The sequence below is a fragment of the Channa argus genome, chromosome 3, assembly GCF_033026475.1.
Source record: "Channa argus isolate prfri chromosome 3, Channa argus male v1.0, whole genome shotgun sequence".
In the NCBI taxonomy this organism is placed as follows: Eukaryota; Metazoa; Chordata; class Actinopteri; order Anabantiformes; family Channidae; genus Channa; species Channa argus.
This window is the reverse complement of record NC_090199.1, coordinates 6183781-6206792: the sequence shown is the minus strand read 5'-3', so window position 1 is coordinate 6206792 and position 23012 is coordinate 6183781. Positions and strand designations below refer to the sequence as shown.

General features: G+C 41.5%; 3 protein-coding genes across 3 annotated transcripts; 1 reads left to right on the top strand and 2 right to left on the bottom strand.

Annotated features, from left to right (window-relative positions):
- Window positions 1–2793: 2793 nt before the first annotated feature.
- atf4a (activating transcription factor 4a) lies at window positions 2794–7265 on the bottom strand. Its single transcript, XM_067496746.1, has 4 exons — window positions 7097–7265; window positions 5980–6165; window positions 5332–5643; window positions 2794–4616 (listed from the first exon to the last, which is right to left on the bottom strand). Exons 2-4 carry the CDS (start codon window positions 6026–6028, stop codon window positions 3628–3630), a joined length of 1350 nt encoding a protein of 449 aa, XP_067352847.1. The 5' UTR covers window positions 6029–6165; window positions 7097–7265; the 3' UTR covers window positions 2794–3627.
- Window positions 7266–9828: 2563 nt separating this feature from the next.
- Window positions 9829–12916, bottom strand: rps19bp1 (ribosomal protein S19 binding protein 1). The gene is made up of 4 exons (XM_067496751.1): window positions 12729–12916; window positions 11673–11846; window positions 11140–11237; window positions 9829–10903 (listed from the first exon to the last, which is right to left on the bottom strand). Exons 1-4 carry the CDS (start codon window positions 12781–12783, stop codon window positions 10739–10741), a joined length of 492 nt encoding a protein of 163 aa, XP_067352852.1. The 5' UTR covers window positions 12784–12916; the 3' UTR covers window positions 9829–10738.
- A 405-nt stretch (window positions 12917–13321) lies between these two features.
- Window positions 13322–16339, top strand: LOC137123273 (3-mercaptopyruvate sulfurtransferase-like). The gene is made up of 2 exons (XM_067496750.1): window positions 13322–14013; window positions 15806–16339. The coding sequence occupies exons 1-2, from the start codon at window positions 13434–13436 to the stop codon at window positions 16102–16104; spliced, it is 879 nt and encodes a 292-aa protein (XP_067352851.1). The 5' UTR covers window positions 13322–13433; the 3' UTR covers window positions 16105–16339.
- Window positions 16340–23012: the final 6673 nt, after the last annotated feature.

Here is a 23012-nt window from a genome sequence, read left to right as displayed (position 1 = left end):
TGCTTTGGACAGAAACGAGCTAAGCGGTAGTTGTAGCGGCATAGTAGTAGTAGTGTCTGTGCTACGCTTGACTAACCAGCTGCTGGTGGTTAACTTCATGTTTACCACACAAACATCTGAGGGGTGTCAGTCCTCTCATATGAATGGAGATAAGATGAGGCTGAAATCATGTTTGATGCCAAACTGTTAAACTCATACTGTAAAGGTCAAAGGTCATCACTAGGATATAGATATTGTATCAATAATACACTCATATGCAGTTGGGGGCAAAGGTTTCCCCCCTTGTTCCGAAGTGCAGAAGTCTCCACCTTTAAGCTTGTTGTTGTATGTAAAAATAGGCTTTGGCTGAGCCGTGAAAAGCTTATGGACGGAGAGACTCAGCTCCCGCTTCAACAGGCATCATGGGAGCTGCTAATAACCAGCCAACAGATGACCTTAACCAAACCGGAGTGATCCTCATTACTATGGGCCGCGGAGGAATGTGACAAGACGAGAACAATCAGTGCTACTTTGCCTGCGGCCACCACTCCCAGGTTCATGTCGACAGCAGGAACATTATTTTTTTATCAATCCTCCTTTTGTTAAAACAAACTTTTGCAAGCACGTTTGAAGTGTTTCTCTTACAGTAACTGGATATTATTAGCCAAGCAGAAGACTTAGTATTTTAGCTGTGATCTTCTTTATGCATGACACAGTAGATGATATCAAGGTTCGTGTCACGACAGTGAAACACGTATCTACACCAAAATCTGCAGCAAAGGAAAGGAAGTTTTCCTTGAACCTTATTTTACAGTAAGTGAAAAGCAATCACACCCCTTGCAAACACCGTTGGCCAGCTGTTCTTTTTAAGTAAAAATAATCGATGGAAATAATAAATGCTGCGTTCCAGTGACTTGTGCCAGTTTTGGGGAAGAAGTGCGTATGTTACCTGATCTTCTAGTGCTCAGGAGACAGAGTTGTGATTCTCATTTCAGACTCATTTTAGTGTTTTTGTTTTTGTGATACGTTCCCGATGTTTCTCCAGTAGTTCGCTAAGCAGGACATTAAAAGGTAGATGGCTTTTGATCTTCCAGCAGAAAAACCAACAACTATGCAGTTTATCAGACTGTTGTTCGAACTGAGCACTGAAGAAAAACAATACGTTTATGATCGTATAATGCTTTTATTTAATAAGTTATCTAATGGACATCGGTACCACATCAGTTTATTTTTGATCATTGAATCAAAATAAAGACTTGTGTTTTAGCAATTCAAGAGGAAAGGGAAAGCACGTGCTTGTCATTTATAATTTTCTGCAAATTATATTTATATAATTAGCTTACTTCGGATGAAACTGTTAAAATATCCTCATTTATAGCATGTGTATCAAATTCATAATAAAGCGGCCTTTGTTATCTGTTTCCCTTGGCCTACATCTCACTCTGCTCGCGCTATCGGGGACTTCTCAGGAGGGGAGGGCCTCACTGCTGTGGAATCTATCAGGGAGGAGTGTGTGCTCACATGTGTGTGTGTGTGTGCGCAAGTAGTTATACTGCCAGGACTAAATTTACACAGCTGCTCGACACATGGCAGCACTTGAGCTGACTCTGAACCACAAACATTAGTATCACGGTCAGTACCAGGGGACACGACTTAACTAAGCCATAACTAATACTTAAATATACTGTAAGACAGAAAATATATCAACTCTTATCTTATACACCAAATCTGGGAACACTGCTCGAATGTGATCACATGCAAACATTCCGAGGGTTGTTTTTTGTACAGGCACATCTGCGTTCTCCCCCCTCTTCTCTCCGTCACCCACCTTGTGAGGGGGGGGGGGGGGGGGGGGTGTTGTCTGGTTTCACAATTACAAGGACCTTCCCATAAAACATCTGACAGGGTTTTTTTTCTTTTTTTTCTTCCTAATGTCTCATTTCCTCCTAGAACGTTGCAGGCACTTGCTTGAGCTCGTTGGACAGGTCACGTCAAGTCAGGGGAAATTGTTTGCATGCAAATGCAAATTCAGTCAGCGAGTTGTTTGTGGATGTAAATAAGCAGCCTTCAAGAACAGGCATAAATATAAATACTTAGAACATCTGCAGAATTTTAATTATTTTTGCAACACTCAACTTAGCTTTGGTTTATATTAGTCTTCACAACCTTTACTCAGACCAGTTTAGTTTCTGACTCACTAAACTAACATTTAAGGTAGAACTTTGACTCCACTTTGTGAGGAATACGTAGTACATGTAAATACTAGTGTGGTACAGCTCCGCTAAGCACCGCTGGACCTGCAAAAAAATTATTTAATTGGTATAATTTCTGCCCAGTAAAAGTAATTGTATGTGCATATCAGTAATTCATACCTAACTGAAAACTCCAAAAAAAAGGGTTCTTCTGGAAAATGTTTTCCACCTAGTTTTGCTTAGCTTAAACAGTATCGGCTAAAAAATAAATAAAAACAAACAACTAAAACACTGCTGTTACTGATAAACACAGGTATTCAAAATTAAAATGTATGAGTTTTGAACAATTTCTATCTGGTTCGCCTTTTGAATCTAAAGTTGACTTCATAGTTTCCAATACAAAATTTCTACCAGAGTTTGAAATCACAAAAGAAAATATGCAAATAAGTTACATTAAACAATGAATTTGGAGAAATGGGGCCATAAGACAATTTTGTTACAAATGTTTGAGCTTTTAGACATATGCATGAATTCTGTATATACACAAGGAGTTTGTGTTTTTCTTAGTGCCACCTAAGAAATTAAGAAAACTGTCATGTTGGAAAAAAGCACCACGCACACATTTCTCTAGAGTACTGATAGATATTTATTAGAAAATGAAGACCAGAGCATTTTTACAAGCCAAAACACCTGTGGAGCTACTAGATAGCTACTTGAGACATAGTCAAGTTGTATCCACCATTAAATGATAAAAGCCACAATAGTTAAGCAGAGAACAAAAAAAATAAAATAAAAATATATATACACACAAAAAAAAAAAATGCTGACAGTGTAACAAAGAATTTATAAATCAGCTGAGGCCCCTTTCTGGACTTGAAGCTGTTAAGAGGAAGGTCAAAATGAGTTGACACTGGGTTAAAAAACAGAAAAGAAAAAAAGAAGGAGTGGGTCACAAGTACAAGTGGCATCTAACTTTACTGCATGGACTTCTTGTATTAAGACCAAACTGGAGTCTGACTTCTAACTGATGCTGGGAGTGTGAGGGAACAGCTTGTCAAAGGGTTACATATCTACAACACCACTGGGAGCTATGGCGACTCATGTTCTACATGCTTAGTCTACAGAATCAAATATTCTGCTAATAACATAGCTCCTAAATATGGAGGCCTAACAGGGGACTGAGAGACAAGCATGTACAGATGCTCCACCCGACTACCTCCCAGCCCCCTGCACTATCCTAATAATCTCATCTTCCAGAGGCTTTTTTTACGGTTTGTCCAGCAATTCCCCCGTCTGTGTTCAGTGGTAAGATTCACACATCCAGCCTCACATGCCATTAGATCAAAAATATATGCTTATAATACCAAGTAATTTTTATTTCTTATGGCATGTGAGCACTGGATCAGAAACAGCCTCATCACTACAGTAAGACTGTACCACATGAACATTCTGGTTTTTAAGCCACCGAGTCGGTCTTGCTACGGCGTTTACGAACTTCCTCCATCAGATCCTTAAGGTACTGGATCTCTCGGCTGATTGACTCCGCCTTTTCCATTAACTCATGATTCCTCTTCTCCAACTCGTCGCACTCCGTCTTCAGCAGATCCTGCTCAACCCTTTTCTTCTGCCTGTAGCGAGTAGCTGCGGTCTTATTCTGCTCCATCTTCTTCAGTTTCTTTTCCACCACCTTGGGAGTACCAGACACCGATTTAACCCTTGAGGCCTTGGCTGAGGGGGATGAAGGGATGGTAGGCTTCGGCTTGGAGTAGGGTTTGGTCCTGGAGGAACCAGCTGTGGAGGAAGGGGTGGGAGGAGGAGAGGTGAGACGAGGCGGTGAGCCAACAGCTGACTCTATTCCAGAATCACTGTCGCAGTCGCTTGAAGGAGAAGATGTGTTATCGGATGGCTGGGGAACAGATGCATATGAGGGCTTGTCTTCATTTGTGAGCACCAACACCACATGAGCAGTGGTTGGAAGGGAGAGAATGATGGGACTGCTGGACTGAATGCTTTCACTGGGCTCTGAAATGACAGATGTACTGAGGGATGTGGCCATTTTCTCTGCATCCAGCACATCTACTTCACTCCCGAGCTCCAATGTGTATGCTGGAGAGAGGGGAGAAGGAGAAGGTGCTGGGGAGGGAGGCTCATACTTGTACACCTGTGTCTTCTTGGCCTCGGCTGCCCCGGGAGGTGGGAGCTCCAAAGGGAGGGAAGGGATGCTGGGCATTGCCAGACCTAGCTCCAGGGTTTCCTGTGGGATGGGGATGGTTGCATCAAAGGAGTGTAGATCCAGGTCCATGTGGGAGTCAAGAGAGGCCAGAAGATCCTCGGGGGAGCTGGGAGAACCATCAGATGAGCAAGAGCCAATGAGGGATTCCAGGTCAAATTCACTCAGGTCGATTTTCTCTGACATCCAATCCATGCCGGCGAAACCATCATCATCTGTACACAAACGGGATTTATTTTTTTCTCACTCAAAACGATGAAATACAACTCGACACAACGAATGACACTTTGAGATTCGATAATAACGTTACACTCCGTGACCCAAAGAACAAAACATACACAGAAATTTTTTTAATTTCACACTGCAAACACAAGCAATTGATTCACATGAAATACTAGATCCAACGAATGCCAAGAACAACAATGACCTTGATTCACCAGTGAATGAGGAAACTGCAACAAAGCGATGAGTCACCTTAAGACAAAGGGAAAAACCGGCCTGAGCCAGTCTAAACTACACACAGATCCACACCTGCCAGCTCTCAGCCAATGAATGTTTATCACGGCCCACCACACCTACAAATTACAAAACTTGAGTTTTTTTTATTTTGGTGCTGGCCAGTAAATACAGACTGGAAAGAATAAATAAAACCTTTCTTCTCATATCAGTGTCCTTTGTTAACTACACTTGTGAGCAGATTTTGCTCCTGTTTATTAAGTGGATACCGTGAATAAGCACAACCTAATGTTAACATCTAGGACACCTGCCTGTATGGCAACGTTAAGTGCTTTACTGGAAGAAAACCACCCATATTAAATATTTCCCGCTATCCTAAAAGCAATTAACATTACCCACAGTGCTACCAATTGTTTGGCGATAATTAGGCTGTTAGGCACATATTTAACAATCATAATTTTAAGTTACGCTCACCTTTAGCGCCGTCTGCTCCAATGTGGTCGTCGAGCAGGTCGCTGGCACCCAACCAGGAGATTGAGTCAGATCCGGCCTTGGTTCCCAAGAACAAGGAGGGATGGGTGGGAGGAGGAGAGGGAGGTGGGGAGGCAGAAGAGAGCGGGGAGGATGACAAGGTCTGGTAGGGAGACAGGGAGGATGCATAGGAGGTGAGAGAGGAGGGGGGCGAAGCTGGCGCCTTCCCCTCTAGAGAGGAGGAGGGAGAAAGAACTTCTTCTTCACCTTGGTCCAGAAGGGGCCCCATGGGGTCAGCCATCAGAAACGAGGACCCTGTGGACAACAAACGCGTTATGAATCGCGTTTTCTTTCCCCAAATACTTTATTACACTTTTTTTAAATTTGTCTATTTAAAATGTATTTTACGATCACACCCCTGTTAAGTACTGTCATTAAAACAAGATACATAAACAGTCAAACCTAAATCAGGAACAGCAACAAATTTTTTTATATCACAAAATACAGACATGTGTTCAGAGGCTGATGTAGAGATTTTAATATTCCGTCCATGAATGTAAACACTGCATTTTCCCACAGGCCCAGCTGTGTATCCACACCCTGTGTTTCTGTGCTCAGCTGTGCTTTGGGACCATGCGTTACAACACTGACCTAAGCACAGGGCCTCCACGTCCTCCAAGGCCAGCTGGGAGAGAGTCATGCTTTCTGCTGCTGCTGGTCAGTGGTGGCCGTAAAAGGGTGAACAACAACAAAGGCGAGTCTGATGAGGCAAGCAAGTCGAGGGGCTCGGTACTGCTGTCGAGGGCAGCAAAGCTGAGGGTGGTTGCCGAGAGAGACCTGGGAAGAGAGAGAAAAGCCATGGTGTGCTGAGAAAATGACGAGTTTGCAAGGTTTTGATGGGTGTAACTCATTAAACATGAATGGATGCATTTGTGGGAACCATATGTCCTTAACAAAGGGACCAACAAAATACTATCAAGGAATGTCACGTGGCTGACACTTAAAAACCTCCCCAAACCCTTGCGCAATCTGAAACAACCGCACATTTCCCGACTGTAACTGAACATATGTAAATAAGGCAACTATTTACATATGTCTCTCATGCGGGAGGGGCGGGGTGCTAATTTTGGTTGATCCTCTACAGCGTCACAGCCATGTTGACGAGGGGGAGGACGGACCCCGCCCTCCACCGGAGGATAACATTTCCTAATTTGGTCATGCTGGAACCAACAAGTCCAGCGCGCCCCTGTGAGTCACCGCCCGCCATTTTCACAACAGAGCCCGTTTGTGCGAGAGCTGAATAGCGAGGGCAGCGCGCGCGCCATTTTGGACACGCCACGTTGTCAAGTGTTTAACGTACACAAACAGTACATACGTATAAAAAATACACACACAAGCGACTTTACTGTGGAGTAATATATACAAGTTAAACTTTAAGTGAAAACCAAGCGAGACAGCGACAATCGCGCCTCGATAGCTCAACACAAAACACCAGCTGGTGTCGGGCCGGCTGGGACGACTTCACCTGACTGTAACTTGACACTGACGTCGCACATAACCAACTCCAGACCAGGAAATCGACATCTCAAGATCGTCCAGACTGACGCCAAAAAGAACGCATTACTTGGACACGTCAGAGGAATACATCCTGAACAAATCGCGTTAGCGCTCTGCTAAGTTCACTTCAACTCCAGCCAGTCACACTGACAGAGCCGGATATGTATGTGGCCTAAAAAATGAAAAATGTCGACAAAAACAAAGTACTTACGCCATTTTTGCAATAAATTGCCAGTGCACTTAGCCGTTGCACTTGCCGGGTTGTTGCCGCTGCAAGGATCGCTGCCGCACGCCTTTACACTGCCATTTTTAGCGCGGGTGAGCTTCCAGGCGGCGTCGTGAGTTGCTTATACTACTACAGGAACGAAGAACAGGCGGAGGCGAACCACACCACTATATAAAGGAGCGGACCATCACCCACTGTACTCCTCCGCGATGCCACTGCAAGGGTGCCTTCGTTGTTAAGTTAACTAGCAGCGAAACTGAGAGGAGTTTCCACTTCAGAAAGTAAATGTAGAACCCGCCTCCCAGCTGGGCCGTGCTAGTAACGGATACAAACGCACGGCTGGTATCGCTCCGCGCATGTCTTGTTTTTGATTGGTCAGATGTGTAAGTCAATACAGTGGGTAGACTAGATCCATACGGAGCTTTAAATCCGACGGTCGCCATGCGTCGGATGTAGGTCAGAAAGCAAAATGTAAACAATGAGGAAGGAAACAGTTAAATGTAAACGACTGATAAAGTGAATGACTCCAGTGCTGATTTTGACTGCATCCAAAATAATTTATTCTTTTTGCCTCCTTATTTAATTTATTTACCAAGAGTATATTAGGTTTCTGGTGTCCACCCTTATTGCAAATTGTTAATGTGTTTTGCCTGTTGTTTTCATTTTTCTCCCACATTTTAGATGGGCTTAGTTAGTGTTAATGAAATGTATTTTTTTTAACTCACACATTGTCTTGTGCCATTTTTGAATGTTGTGTTGTTAAGCCAAATACGTTTTCGGTTTGAGTCCATGCTTTCACATTTGTTACTTTCTGTGTTTGCAGGCTCAGCCTTTATCATATATTATAGTCCCATATTAGCTGCTGACATGTGTCTGAATTGGCAGCATGGAGGTCTCCTGTGAATTCAGTGCAGCTGGTGGTCCACCTCGCTGACCCCGGCTACTGTTTAGTTCTTAGGGCTAAAACCTAAACTGCCCCCTGGTGGTCACATGTGCTTATTTCAAGTGTTTTGATTCCACTATACTGTATAATAAAACAATTAAAACAAAGACAGCACAGCATTCATTATTATTCATTATTAATTATTTATCAGGTTATTCAGCAATGGATCACTGCTAATGTTTGTTTATGCAAAGTAAAGATGCTGTCGTTTAGATAAGCACAATCTCCAATAAATGCAATGTATCTTAAAATAAAATTCAAACCATTACCATTATTATTAACAGAGAAGCTGCTTTTTTTAAGTCTTTCCTATGTGTTTTGAGCTCATTCCATGTTCACCATTTCTTAGAAGCATCACATACCAAATCACAACCTGTAGTAAACGTATAAACAAGGTGAGACAAGATCTACTCCTCTGATCAACACTTGCTGAACACATCATTCATTAGCCAAAGCTTATCCAAACCGTTTCTGAGCTCCTCTGCTAGCTTGTGGATTTCCTTACTACTAGAAGTCCTTCTTCTTCTTTTCTCGTGTGGATTATCATCTGTGACCCCGGCACTGATCAGTAAAAGAAGGTAAACATTAAACATGCTGAACAATAATTAAGTGACCCAGTTTTACAACCCAGTTTTATTAAACGAACATGCGAATACACACTTTAGATCTGTGCAACCTTTTTTCAACAGTATTATTCTGATGTGGTAATTTCCTAGATATAGGCCGTCTGCAGACACACCTTCATGCCCATCCTTTTCCCTGCATCCTTGCTGAGTCATCTTATGACTTGGCAAATTTTGCATCCGCAGCCTCTAGAGTTTAAAGGGGATTTGTTTACTTTTATTAGAAAGGTCCCTGCTGAATTCGGTCGTTGCTCACACAACAGTTTGAATTGACACGCAGCTTTACAGAGTGAGAAGTGCTGAGCACAAACCTCTTGAGATTTAGTGGGCGACCTAAGAGGAAAGCCGCATTTTAACAACTCGTCATCCATAAAATTGCCCGGAAGAATAATTTGCGTTCTTGGTTTAGGAACTGGAGGCTGTAGCTACAGAAAGATAGGGGGTTGTCCTAGAGCCTCTTTGAATACATCAAAACCATGAAGCTGATTAAAAACATGCTATAACAGATTACAAACATTTTAACCAATCACAGGACTTTAGCAAAGCATTCAGTCTTTGCTGCATAATATCGGAATTCCCTTATTTGTGTGATGTTTATCCAGATGTTGCTTAAACTCAGTATTATGCAGTTGTCTACATTCATCTATATAAAACATGGTGTCAGTGGAGTCAGATCATGAACAGATGGATGTCTTCAACATGTGCTCTGATTAACTGTCAAATTAGAACTGCAGTGTTTGCATAATTCCATAGAAAACAGATTGCAGTGTGGTTGATGGACAATTTGTTCTGGAAAGATTTTTTAAATTTTATTTCTCGTCCTTTCGGCCCATCCTGTGAGTTCAGGGTCGCCACAGCAGATCATTTGTCCACATGTTGATGTGGCAGTTTTTATGCACGATGCCCTTTCATGACGCAACCCTCTACGGGGCTTGGGTCCGGTGCTACGCGGCGGGGGATTGGCTGTGGGTTCAGTGTCTTGCCCGAGGGACACTTCGACACGTGGCTGGGAAGAGCGGGCCGCGAACCTCTGTACCCTATGATCGGTAGGCAGCCACTCTACCAACTGGACCACTGCCGCACACTTGGTTGTAAAAAGATAAGTTTTAAAAAAATCTTTTTTAACACATTAAACCAGGGAGCATCACTGATTAAATTCCATTTACCTTTAATATAATGAAGAAACCCAACATAAATTATCTGCTTGGCTAGATACCACAGGCAAATCTGCATTAATCGAATTGTATAAATTTAACAACCGAGACTAAAACAAAGTAAGTCTGTTCAGGTCTGTGTGAATAACATATCATATCGCCTCTCTGCAAACGAAATGACATCTCGTTAAATCTTACTTCCTAACACTGACATCGTGTAATGTCTCATTTAGTACTCGACTTGTTCTGCAATCCCTCTTCTCTCGGCTGTACACAATTTAGTACATGTTGCAACATGAATGAGAATACAGTTGGTTTTAAAATATACTAAACTCCAGTGTGTCTGATTCTGTCCTCACACATCAAAAACATACAAACAAACTCGACTATAGGGGCTGGAATTGTGACCGGATGAGACCAACGTGAGAATATTCAGAACAACTGAGAATTTTGGAGAAGAGCTGAAAAAAAATCTTACGCAAAAGGCACAAAATGAGGAAGCAAATATGACAATTTTCACAATATTAATTCAAAGGCACGCTTTGAAAAAATTACTACAGGCTGTACGTAACTTACGAGTAAGCTTTAGTAAGAAAGCCACAAAATGAATGAATGTACTGTAGTAGTGACTTTTTCCAAGAATCTTTTCAAAATAGGCTTTTCTCGTAATGGAAGTCTTGATATTACAAATCCACAACAAACGTCTGCAGTCATGAATTACAGCATATTATTACTTGGGCAGTTAACCAAATGTTCACTGTGTTTATATTTCACCACAAGATTTTTCTGTTCAATTACTAAGACATGTGAAGCGGATCCAACTTCCACAATCTAATCCGGGTCCAGAAATCCACTTTCAGTGACAAAATGCAACTCTGGTATTTCGCCTGATGCTGCAGTGCCTTTGTTATTGGGTAGACTTTATTTGTTCTCCTTCGACAGTCCTGCCAAAATATTCCTTCTGGAACTGCTGGAACTCCTCCTCTGTGAACAACGACTGTGGCTCCTTGGCTTTCTTTGGGCCTTGCTCTGGTCGATTCCTGGACTGTCTCCCTTTGTTGTGACTCAGTATCTAAGTGCGATAGAGAGCAAGTCAACACTTGGTAATAAAAAATGAAAGCAAATGGTTGAACAACTGCATTTTAAAATCTGCAAAGACTGAGTATTACACATTTCTGTCCGGCCAGGAGCTAGTTTGAAAAATATTGTATTTAACAATTTGCTATAAAATAACTTGTACCACACCTTAAAACAATGAAAAATATGTATCAGTACTGATTTCTCCAATTTATTTTTATTTTTTTTTACCTTTAAGGTTTCAGAATCGCTTGTTTTGTAGCCAGTTTCCATAAAGTACTTGAGGTTAGCACTCATCTGGCTCTTCCCCTGCTTCTTTTTGAACTCCTCTGCAATGAAGATCGCAGGAAACAAGAACATTTAGAGGATATAACAGATGCTAGTACTCCACACAGATCATCTATGAACACTGTTAAGATAAAATAACCCAAACCATGGCAAAGTTTTTATTTCTACACATGTACTTCCACATATGGTAAGAGACAGATCAGGTACTGAAAGACTGTGAACTTTATTAAGGTGCCACTTGGTGGTTCTCAGACACACTTACAAAGATCTGGCAGTTACAGACACAGAGAGCTTAATTCAATCAATAGAAGTTATTTTGTTGTTATAAACCAAATGAAATGTGAATGTAAATATCAAGTTAATCAGTACTTTAATCTACATAGCTTTTTACATCCAGATTTGGCATAAGTTAAATCACACTGTAAAACAGAGCTGCGCACTACTGAGATAACACGTGAATTCTACTTGAGACTGACCTACTGCAGACTTTATCCTTTTGTCTTTGACAGTAGCTTTGCTCCTGCCAGGACCCAGGCGGCCCTGGATCCGTTTGACCTGCTTAGTGACTCCCTGCCGCTTGGTGCTCACCAGCTCCATCGCAGTGGCTGCGCTGGGGGTTTGCTTTTTCTTCTTCTTCGCTTTATTGACATCTGGACAGTAATAATGAAGTAAATCTGATGTTATTAGGGTAAAACATTCAGTCATGTAATGTTACTGAAACAAACAGTATTTTAATTCCTCAGTCTCCTGGGCATGTAGATTGGCAACCTACAACATCAAAAGATGCGACTCTACCTGACGGAATATACAACCCAACTCATTGTGCTGGTTATATCTCCTCTCGATTACTGACCCTGTAGATGATCCAAAATGCGGCAGCACGCCTCATTTTAAAGAAAACAAATTTAAATTTTTAAAAAACTGCTGAAAACAGAACTCTTCCGCATCAACCTATGCACAGATCTCCCTGTCTGGTCTTTCTTGCACATGCGTCTTGTGAAACGGAAACACGTCTTCCGATGGCACTTTGCTTTTATATTTTCTCCTTGACTTAGATTTTTGCTTGCCTTGTGCCTAACTTCTAAGTCACTTTGATAAGAGTCCTCTAAATGTCTAAATCCAAATAAAGACATAAAATAATAATAATAAAAAGCTTTGGTTACAGTTTTGCTGAATTTTTCTGAAGCAATAACGTTAACACACTACAATTTTATGGTTTGCAAAAGTTCAATTCACTGTCAGAAAAAAAACTTAAGCAACCTTTGACTCATTGGAATTACACGACCGACGATAACGAAAAAGCCATCACGTTATCCCAACTGCGGCTCCAATTTACTGACTTTGCAGCTAATTACAGCAAGTAGAGCAGCGATAAAATAACGTCTCGCTTAACCAAATCTATTAATACCAAACTGCAACGATGGAACAACGGCCACATTTCGTGTAGTAACGTGTTTGGTCGGGGACCACAACACGTTCCTGCTAATTGTAGCTAACTGTTATTAGCTTGAAAGTTACTAAGGCAAACGCACCTTTAATATCATCACTCAGCAGCTCCAGTCCTCTCCTAATCAACGACGCTGACATCCCGATTTAATAAGGCGGTGTTTCGTTGAAATGACTGCAAGTTACCGCAAAAAGAACCAGGACTGGAAGGTAACGTGTGAGCCCATCAACATCCGGTGAGCTCCTCTTACTGTGCATCGCTAAAAAAACAACCGGGCTGGAAAGCCGTTGCAAAGACGCGAAGTTCCCACCTGGAGAATGAGCTTTAGATTTTATTGCGCTCAAGGGGAAAATGTTACAGCAGCAGTTTGGCAGGAAGAATTACAAACTATTTAGAAAGTCAAACACAATCAGAAAGTGAATAACAAAGTGTAGCCTTTTATTGCGAAGTGCTAATTACAATGCGCAGCACTTACACAACTAATTATCCCAATGTGCTGTTGTAATATTACAGCAATCAGTCCCTTGTGCGAATGTGAATAGCCATTTCACAGAGAACGTATTGCAGCTTGGAAATATCTAATTTCCTGAAATACCTGCTTTTTCAGTAAATTGTCTAGTCTGACGGTCCAAAGTTATCGCATTATTGTAGCGCGTCACCGCCTCTTCCAGCTGCTGGGGGCGTGGTGGTTGCGCTTTGCCACTCGACCTTTGGCACAGGATTAGGTCGACCTAGTACAACTTGCGGTAAACTTTTGAAGTCCGTCGATCTCTGCAGGTTCGGCCTAACCATGGCGCTCCAAGCTAGAGCTCTGGTCACGTCCAAGTGGCTCGCTGAGGCTTTAAAGGCGCAGGGGAAAATGCGCATCTTGGACACGTCTTGGTATTTGCCCAAGCTGCGCCGCAACGCCAAGAGCGAGTTCAAGAAGAGGCACATACCCGGTGCGGCTTTCTTTGATATAGACCAGTGCTGTGATAAAACCTCTCCCCTGGACCACATGCTGCCACCTGAGAAGGTCTTTGCAGATTATGTCGGCCGTCTGGGAGTAGAAAGCGATACGCACGTCGTGGTGTACGACGCCAGCGAGTTCGGCGCGTTCTCAGCGCCGCGTGTGTGGTGGATGTTCCGGGTGTTCGGGCACAGCGCGGTGTCGTTGCTCAACGGGGGGCTAAGGAACTGGGAACTAGAGGGTCGACCTCTGAGTGACAAATACACCAGACCCGCACCGACCGAGTTCAAGGCTTCTCTCAACCCGTCCTGGATCAAGAACTACGAGGATATCCTGGACAACCTTGACACCAAACAGTTCCAGGTGGTGGACGCCAGGCCAGCAGGCAGGTTCAAAGGACTGGACCCCGAACCCAGAGACAGTAAGTGATCTGGTTCGTGAGATTCTCACGGTTCTTTCCCCCATTTTTTTTGTGTTATTCAATTGCAACCTTGAGCTTATGAAACAGAAACTAGTGGCGCAACGAGAAATGACACACAGGTGAGTCTGTTTTCCTGGAGCTGCAGGTTAGACACGGTTTCATCCGTTCAGTGTTTAGTGTCTCAGACAAAGTCAAGCCAATACAAAGTCCCAGTCTTCCAAATACAAGGGAAGAAACTATCCATGCTCCTCTTTTCTCTATAATTTAGAAGAAATCAATTTGATCCTTAAGGGCCAAGTATCACAAAAGTAGGATGTATACAAGTTTAAAGAAAACAGAGGGAGACATTTACTTTTCTTTTTGTTTTCTACCTAAATCTAGACATGGAAAATGTGGAAAAACCTATTTTGCAGGTCATAGTTGGCTCCCGCCTTTCTTGTTAATCAGGTTTTCAGCCAGTCTCGGACCTGCTGAAGGACAAAAGTGCTGGTTATTGATGACGGTAACTTCAATGATTTGCTCTTTTTTTTCTCCAAAAGATGTTGAGAAAGATTAAAAGCGCGACACAGGACAGTTGGGATTTATTTGGCTTGAAAAAAGTGTGACAATTATTGGGAAACTAATTAGTTTAATATGTATCTGATATCTGATACACATATCACACTAGGATATGTAACCTATATAACTACATGGCCGACCTCACAACACTTGACCTGCTTCCATCATTGTCTGGAAAACAACATTTCCAAAAATGATACCATATTCTACGGATTATGATGATAGTAAACCGGACATGCCGGAGGAAACACACATGCTTACATGGCTCCCCCTCCGTTTCTGAGAGGGGCTTCTTTTTTTAACTTCAATCCAACTCCAATAACGCTGACAATCTGAAATTTGCACGCGTTAAAGACAAAATTGACAAATACTCAATTGTAATTAATGCTGAAATGTGAAAAGAAGTCGGTTTTCTTTTAGGCTTTTGCTTGGCACAGGTATGCAGTGGAAAAGTGAAAAGCTCCGCTGAGCGTAGAGTTTACTCTGGACAAACACACCCAGGCAGCAGGCCGGAGCCGAATCACTGAACAGCACAAACACATGGTGGACATGCATTTTATCCACACACACACACACACACACCTATTGATCTATAATTTAGATCTCCGTCCACCAGTGGTTCATGCTTTATCTCATCCCATTGACCGCTCCATCTCACACACACTCTCACATTTACACACTCATTAACATACAGTGCCTGACCTGTTCCACAGGTGAAACTCCATTTGTTACGCAGTATCAGCAAGTGCACTTTGACCTAATGCAACGTGACACTTGCATTTAATAGAGAAGTTTTCCCTGCAGTGGACAGTTTCAACAAGCACAAGAGGGGCTAATGTGGGACCCCATTTAACTTCATTGGAAATAATTTTTTTGCTGCATGACAGCTGTTTTTATCACCTGCCAATTTTATGGGTTAATAGGTTATAGGTTAAATATGAGGCTGCTTTTTAACACGTGCATTTATGTGAGATAATATGTCCATGTTGTGTTTGCAGGTCGTTGTCTTGTCCCAGAATAACAAAGATTTTACAAACTATTGCCTCAAAACTGTGATAAAGTTACATCACCTTCTCTGGAAGTCTCAGCAGATTCCAAACATTATGAAATCTTTTTCATGGTCTCATGGGAATGTTTTAGTAAATGTGTTGCTAATTAACCGGAGCTACGTTTAAACTGGTCTAAATCATATGTAAATCTTATACACATGCCTTTCTTTCTTTCTGCCTGACAGACACAGAGCCCGGCCACATCCCCGGCTCTGTCAGCATCCCCTTCCACTCCTTCCTCTCCCCCACGGGTCACTTCCTGCCCAAGGAGCAACTCCTGGCGTTGTTCGCCCGAGCCGGCGTGGACCTCAAGCGCCCCATTTGCAGCTTGTGTGGTTCAGCCGTGACGGCGTGTCACGTGGCGCTGGCGGCCCATGAGTGCGGGCACCCTGGGGTCTCGGTGTACGACGGCGGGTGGTCGGAGTGGTACACCCGCGCCGTGCCCGAACACGTGATATCTGAAGGACGAGGGAAACATTTGTGATATCCTGGGAAGAACAGGAGGTGTGTTTCATAGTTTAGGACTTGGACTGGATGACGATTGCTGCTTTCCTGCTGAAAGTTAGATTACAACTGATTCTTCTCTCATGTCAAATGCTAAAATATCAAAAAAGATCAAGATCTCCACATTTTAGCCAAGACAAGTGCACACTGTTTGATATATAGGCTGTTCCAATATTTTTGTTCACTGCTCAAAAAACAAACAAAAAAAATATATATATATATATATATATATATATATATATATATATATATATATATATATATATATATATATATATATATATATATATATATATATATATATATATATATATATATATATATATATATATATTTTTTTTTTTTTTGGCTAGAAGCCTCTTCTCCCTAGCCACAGCTACATTTAGCGTACAGATGAGAGTCTTGTCAGTTTTTAATCTTATTCTCAACAAGAAGGCAAACGACAGACCTTGAAAGACAGAAATTGAAATTAAGACAAAGAAAACAACGCTGGGCCCAAACACGGATCACTAAGGAATGTTTTGTTCCCAAACACATAGTAGATGACTCCGGTGAAGAGCGAGCGACACGTCAACACTAAATGGGACTTTGTAATTCGCTTTAACAGACTGTTTACAGCTAATTCTAGAGCTGCACTTTAAATCACGGTGGTTTGGGATTTGTTGAAATGTTCTCATGAAGTGTATGGTTATATGTACATTTGGGGGTGATCGATGGAAAGGACATGAAACTGACCACAGAACAGAATCAGGCTTTGGAGGCTGGTTAAAAAAAAAAAGTGCACTTCGAGTTGGACCATTGGTCTTTGCACCTGATGGCTGATTGTACACATCACTTCAAGTGTTTCCTTTCCTTTCAAAATAAGACGTTCACCTATGAAAGAAACTGTCCAGTAAATGAATAAATTAACTAAAATAAGACGTCAGCAATGTTGTACTTTTTAAATGATTTTTTTTTTTTTTTAATGAATCCTCACAATTAAAAACATTTTGGACACAGATTTTAACCTCCAGTCGTTTTTTTTTTAATGGGTAGAAATGGTTAAAATAATCTCTGTGCCATCAGAATTGGTATTTTATGTAAATGACATGTTATATTCCCCCATGTAATAAAATGTCCCTTCTTTTTCTAAACAAATGTTAGTTAATTTGAATTTTTATTACATCTTGGTTAGATTTAAATTGTGAACAGGCAAAGAACTGCTCACTAAAAACATGACATTTGATTATGAGACGCTAAACCTCCAAATAAGATCTGAATTAATAACTTCAACTAAGTGTAACGTTCCTAATTTGCATCTAAACCAATAAGCAGTGTGCAATGTGATTAGTGTGACCATATATGCGCCAGTGTTTTAATTTCTATATTATGTTAAATTATTTACTTTGCCCTCTGTACCCGAGTCTGAGTACTTTTGCAAATGAGACAATTCACTGTATTCTTATTGCTGCTGTGATACACGTTTAGTTTTTTCAGGACACTCATTAATATGATGTGTAATGTAAAAATACGGACAAAGAATCAAGTCAAAGACGTGTCACTATGACTCATAAAAATACCCTATAACATCTAATTTAGAAACCTACCACACAGATGAGTCCACCTGATGATCAGCTGTTCCAGCCTGAGGGAGTATCCATGTTGTCCAGGCCCTAACTGGTGAGTGTGGTATTATCTGATTTCTGTTATCTCACTGGCACAGTTGTTGGAAGTAGACTTTCGGCAGCTCGGTGTCCCTGCATTTTACAGTCTTCTACTATCCAGCCCAAAATAATTTACAGACACAAAGGCTAATGGAGGTGGAATGGGACACTGCAGACACCCAACGGTCACACTGGCTGTCATGTGGCTAAATTTCAGCTGCGTGGAAATAGGGATGTGAGATCTGCTCTTTTCTGCAGCATAAGTTTCATTTGTGTATTCTGGATTACAAAAAGCTGAAGTTGAGTATTCATTTGACACGTCAAGTGCACAGGCAATGCGATACTGTGAAACTCACTTTTTTCAGCCAGTAATGTGTCACAAAGGACCCTCTGTGCTTTGCGGTTTGCTGCAGTGTATTCAGTGTTACCAGCAGGGAGTGCTAGTGACCGAGCTTCCACTTTCTGCTCCATGATTTATCAGGGATAAGTGTGCAAGGAGAACGCTTTAAGCAGTAGAAAAGTAGTTTGATACCAGTTGGCTGTTATAATTTTTATTGTTGTTGTAATAACTTCTCTGGTTTTCATTAATATTCAAGATTTGTTTATTTTCAGTTAGATCCTTCTTCCTCTATAACTCCTTCATCAATCAGAGTAATAGAATATTTTTTATGGCTATTAGAAAAATGAGCAACTATAAGACAACCTCTCCCAACTTCAAATGTCTTTTTTTCTGACATTTATTCTGCCTCCTGCACACAAATATCCAAGTACAATACCTGAGCTGTAATCGTTGAAATCGTCCCTCCACGTCCATACTGGCCGGAAAGTGACCCTACCTTTCAATATTTAATTCTTAGTCTTTTCCCGACATGTGACCAGACAAGACAAATGTCCAAAAACTGAATTATATCAAGTCCAGTTGACATGGTTCAGTCCTCGGATAACCAAGTCTGCCCTTGTCTGATCTAAGCCCAGTGTCTAACATTTTGTGGATAACTATAGACCAGGAAGCGTAGCAGGCAGCAGCAACAAAATCTTACTCAAACATGACAGAGTCATTGGAATCTCGTGTCAAACTTGTAATCGCAGCAAGGAATCAATACATAATACTTTGGTCTAACTCCACACATCCACCAAAGCTCCGACCTGCTAACAGACTGATAAACAAACCACGAGGCAGAATAGTTTCCGTTATTATGGTTTATGACCTCGACAGTGCTCCTACATTTTTTTTCCTCGTCCTGTTCAGGTGAAACAAGAATAATTTCCTGGTAACGCCACTGTCATTGGGGGTTAGATGGTTTTTACCGGGGGCAACAATAAATGTAATGCTTTACATTGTTCAGTTTTAGGTTTAGTACTTCTTTTTTGTACAGACTAAGAGTACATTGCAACCCCGAGGTAGGGGTTAGTCTAAATGGTGCCGGGTCGGCCCGTAGAACATGCAATGCAGTTGCTGATGTTAGTCTGTTGGGCCATATACACCATCCATTCTAGCCACTTATTTCTGTCTACCTACCCTGTTTCCAGGGTTGATTTGTCTTCCATGGTTGGGTTTGTAAGATGCTTTATTCAAGGATCATTTGTGGTTTGATTTGATGATACCGCAGTAGAGTTAGTGTTCTTCAATGTTAACGTGGGTGAAGTTACATTAATCTGAAAATTGCCAACCGGGTCTGGTCCGGGAATTTGTACCGTTAAGGTATATGTCCCGGAATCTCCTTCCTGCGGGTTCTGCAAGGTAGTTAGAATGGGATTAGATTTGTTTTTGTCACACGGAGTTGGGGTTGCGGTTTAAATAATAGTTAGCCGACCTTTTAAATCTGCTGCCCTGGTGGGGGTGGCGTTATAGTCCCAGTCATTATAGCCTGTATTTGCAATTACCCAGTCCCGTTGTTCACAATTACATCCATAGGTATACTTGACCCTTCCCCAACTTGTATATTTGGTGCATTTAGCTGTGGTAATGCAGATATACTTCTCATACCCTCCCCATTGCTGTCGTCTGTGTGTACCGCAGGAAATGATGTTGCAAAGATCTACTTGTGTAGAGCAAGTTTCCCCTTTGTTACATTGGAATTTGACGTTTTCTTCACTGGGTTTGAGACGGCCCCGCTAACGTCTTAAAAATGAGCCCCCTTTGTAGCCCAGGCTTCACTCAGCCACTGGTGGATCAGTGAGTCTAAGAGTTTTTAGTTTGGTCTACCCCTTCAGACAACCCAAATACCTTTTTACAGTGTGATAGAGGAATCCATGTGGTTCTTTTAGCAATCTTTATAGCCATGGGGCTGGTGAGCAGGACCTGAAATGTGCCTTCCCATCAAGGACCTGACCAGGTTCTCCTCTTTATGACTTTAATCAGCACCCAGTCCCCTGGCTGCACTGCAGGATCTTCTGGATTCAGTGGGGTCTCTGGAACATAGTCAACAGAAGAGATCTCTGTTTTTGCATCATGTAATGAGATAAGGTTAGTTCTCCTTCTTCTTCAGGTCTCGGAAATGGTTGTAATTGTGGTATTTGGTAAGGCCTGCTGTGCATAATCTAAAAAGGAGTTAGTCTTGATGATGTTGGGTATTATGCATATTTGATACCACAAGAGGAAGACAGTGCAGCCAATTTGTTCCTGAATCAGTTTTTCGTGCCTGTGGCATGAGTGAGATGACGTTATTTGCAAAATGTGTCCCATTGTCACTATATATTTTTTGTGGAATACCATATGTTGGTATTCCTTGGCTAATGTCATTGCATCTGGGCGTGAGCATGGAAATACTACCGTATAACCTGCGTATAACCTGTCCACAAACATTGTTATGTCTGAGAATACACATGGTCTGTCAGTCAGGTCAGGTCGGTGTACTACGCTTTCTGTTGTCTCTGCTAGACAGTCATGCGGTGCTCCATCTGTTTTGAGTGGCAACAATGTCAATGGGTCTGATGTATATATGGTAATGTGGTCAAAAGTCATCACTTCCTCACTATCGACACCCGAGTTTGTCAAGTCTTCCGTCTTGCCTTTAACATTTACAACATCCTGTTTTTGCTCTGCTTGTCATGAAAAAGTGTCTCGTTCTGTTTCTGGGGCCTTCCTGCGTCTGCACTCCTTTGCCCAGTGTCCGTGTTTCCCACATCTGTGATCTGTGACTTCTTTCAGCCTGATGAAGTAGACATCCGTGTCTTCTGTCCGGTCTGCTCTGGCTTGATATCCGCCTCTTGCCCTGGCCATTAAATCATAGCATAACATCCTACTACAATGATTCCGCTGTTTGTTGTCTTACTGAGACACTGTTAATAACCACTCCCCATATATCAACATTAATTTATCAACAGTATTATAATGTAATTTTATATGTCTAAGCTTTTATACAGTTTCTTTATTTCAATATTAATACACGTTCCTTATGAGCTCTTATTCTCTTATATCTTTAACGTGCGCACAGTTATTTCTTCCTGTACTTCTTAACTGAGAGTTCAGTGATTCTGTAGTGTTTTAGGATCATGTCATCCTTCCTCCTTCCAGCGGGTTCTGGCCTCTTTTTATCACAGCAATTCAGCCGGAGTTTAGATAGGTGCACTCCACGCCAAATGTGAACCTGAATTTTCCTACCTGGATCAGTTTTTTTTTCTTTTTCACTGGGGAGGGTCTAGAGAGGCAGCACAATGATGCTTTTTGATGTGTAAATCATATGAAACCTGAATTTGAGAATGAACATTGGACCCACAGTGCATCAGTGGCTTTTTGAACGATGTTTACATTGGATTTGAGTTTAGATTTTTTTGAAGAACAGCCATCAGAAGAAAGAAAAAGGCTCTTGGAAGTGAGACCCTCGCCTTTGGGAAAATAGGATTCCCACAACTTTGAAATTCTTTGATCTTTGGATGAGATGGAAAATGATTGAATTTACTATTTGTTGTCATCACTACTCATTGATTTAATGAGAACTGATGCTGGCACCCAAATATCAAACTTCTATGTGATAAAACTGAATGTAAGAATTGTCTCAGAAATCATTTCATTACAACTTTGATGATGTTTGACAAGTTTGTGGTTTTTAGGAGTGACGCACGTAGTAATTGCACAATAGTTTTACATAGACCGATGACCCATATTCCTACAATTGCCTGGCATTGATAAGAGTTTGATGTGATGTTACATCAAAAGGAGTTGGTTGCAATGAATGTTCATCCCCATATCTTGAAAATACATTTATCACATTTATGATGCAAAACTCTCAGAAATCATGACCCCCATCCTTTTGGAAGGAACAACTCTCAAGAGCAATTAAACTAAATTCCTGTGCTGACACATTTTGTTCCAGATGAGTCAAATTAAATGGGCAACGTTCATTCCGTATCTGATCTAGCATCTCCAGCCCACAGGTTGTCAGGCCTAAACAACAGCCAAAAAAACAAACTGGAAAAAGCAACACAAGGTAAACATCAAACAGGAAATGTGCACTCTCAAACCAGAGGCATGACTATCGGAGTGATATTTTGAACATCACGCAAAAACAAAATGACATCGCTGCTGTGTTGCTATAGCGAATTCTATTTTCTGCTTTTTCACCAAAAAGAAACGCTGCTGTCTTTGACCCCCTGGTGTTTCTAATAAAACACCAGAGGCACCAGGAAGTTCTTCAGTTCCCCCTCTCTATATATAAACTCTATGCTTCTGTACCAAACATAGTTCTGTATACATCCAAAACTTGTAGTTTTTACATTTTCCTTATTTTTACACAGATCAGACTGACAATATGTGTTTATATGTGAGATCAGAGCCAAGGTAGTTGTTTACTTCCATTTTCAATCTGTGTGCTAATCAAGGCTAAACGTGGGCGCAGTTTCATATTTACTACAGAGGTCTTTCGTATGATTTCATTGGGTCACACCTCAATTTAACCATGTAGGACATGTGAGTATTTGCCCCTGCTATATAAGGCTGTGGTCTGAGTTCATGCTGTTTGTGCAGGTGGCTTATCACATGTTTTTTTTAATACTTGTGAGCGTGGAGGCTTTTAATTCCTGATCTGTGTATATAGATAGGTTTGACCAGAAGGCGTCAAAATGTGGTTGGATCTCATCTGTTAAACATGCAAAAAGCAAACATATGTGTGTCATCTGTACTATGTAGTGTCCACCTGTCCTCAAATGTGTGTCTTCCTTCACCCATCGAGATGGCTGCCCATACCATAACCTCAATACCTCGAACTCAATAACCTATTACTAACATGATAAATGTCAAACGAAG

What these genes read in the sequence shown, in the direction of transcription:
- atf4a (XM_067496746.1), bottom strand. Translation starts at nt 6,028, where the DNA reads ATGACTCTCTCCCAGCTGGCCTTGGAGGACGTGGAGGCCCTGTGCTTA. An exon ending in CGTGGAGGCCCTGTGCTTAG is followed by an intron (nt 5,644 to 5,979) that starts GTCAGTGTTGTA and finishes TGTTGTCCACAG; the next exon opens with GGTCCTCGTTTCTGATGGCT. An exon ending in TGGAGCAGACGGCGCTAAAG is followed by an intron (nt 4,617 to 5,331) that starts GTGAGCGTAACT and finishes GTTTGTGTACAG; the next exon opens with ATGATGATGGTTTCGCCGGC.
- rps19bp1 (XM_067496751.1), bottom strand. Translation starts at nt 12,783, where the DNA reads ATGTCAGCGTCGTTGATTAGGAGAGGACTGGAGCTGCTGAGTGATGAT. An exon ending in GCTGAGTGATGATATTAAAG is followed by an intron (nt 11,847 to 12,728) that starts GTGCGTTTGCCT and finishes ATTACTGTCCAG; the next exon opens with ATGTCAATAAAGCGAAGAAG. An exon ending in GCGATTCTGAAACCTTAAAG is followed by an intron (nt 10,904 to 11,139) that starts GTAAAAAAAAAT and finishes TATCGCACTTAG; the next exon opens with ATACTGAGTCACAACAAAGG.
- LOC137123273 (XM_067496750.1), top strand. Translation starts at nt 13,434, where the DNA reads ATGGCGCTCCAAGCTAGAGCTCTGGTCACGTCCAAGTGGCTCGCTGAG. An exon ending in GGACCCCGAACCCAGAGACA is followed by an intron (nt 14,014 to 15,805) that starts GTAAGTGATCTG and finishes TCTGCCTGACAG; the next exon opens with ACACAGAGCCCGGCCACATC.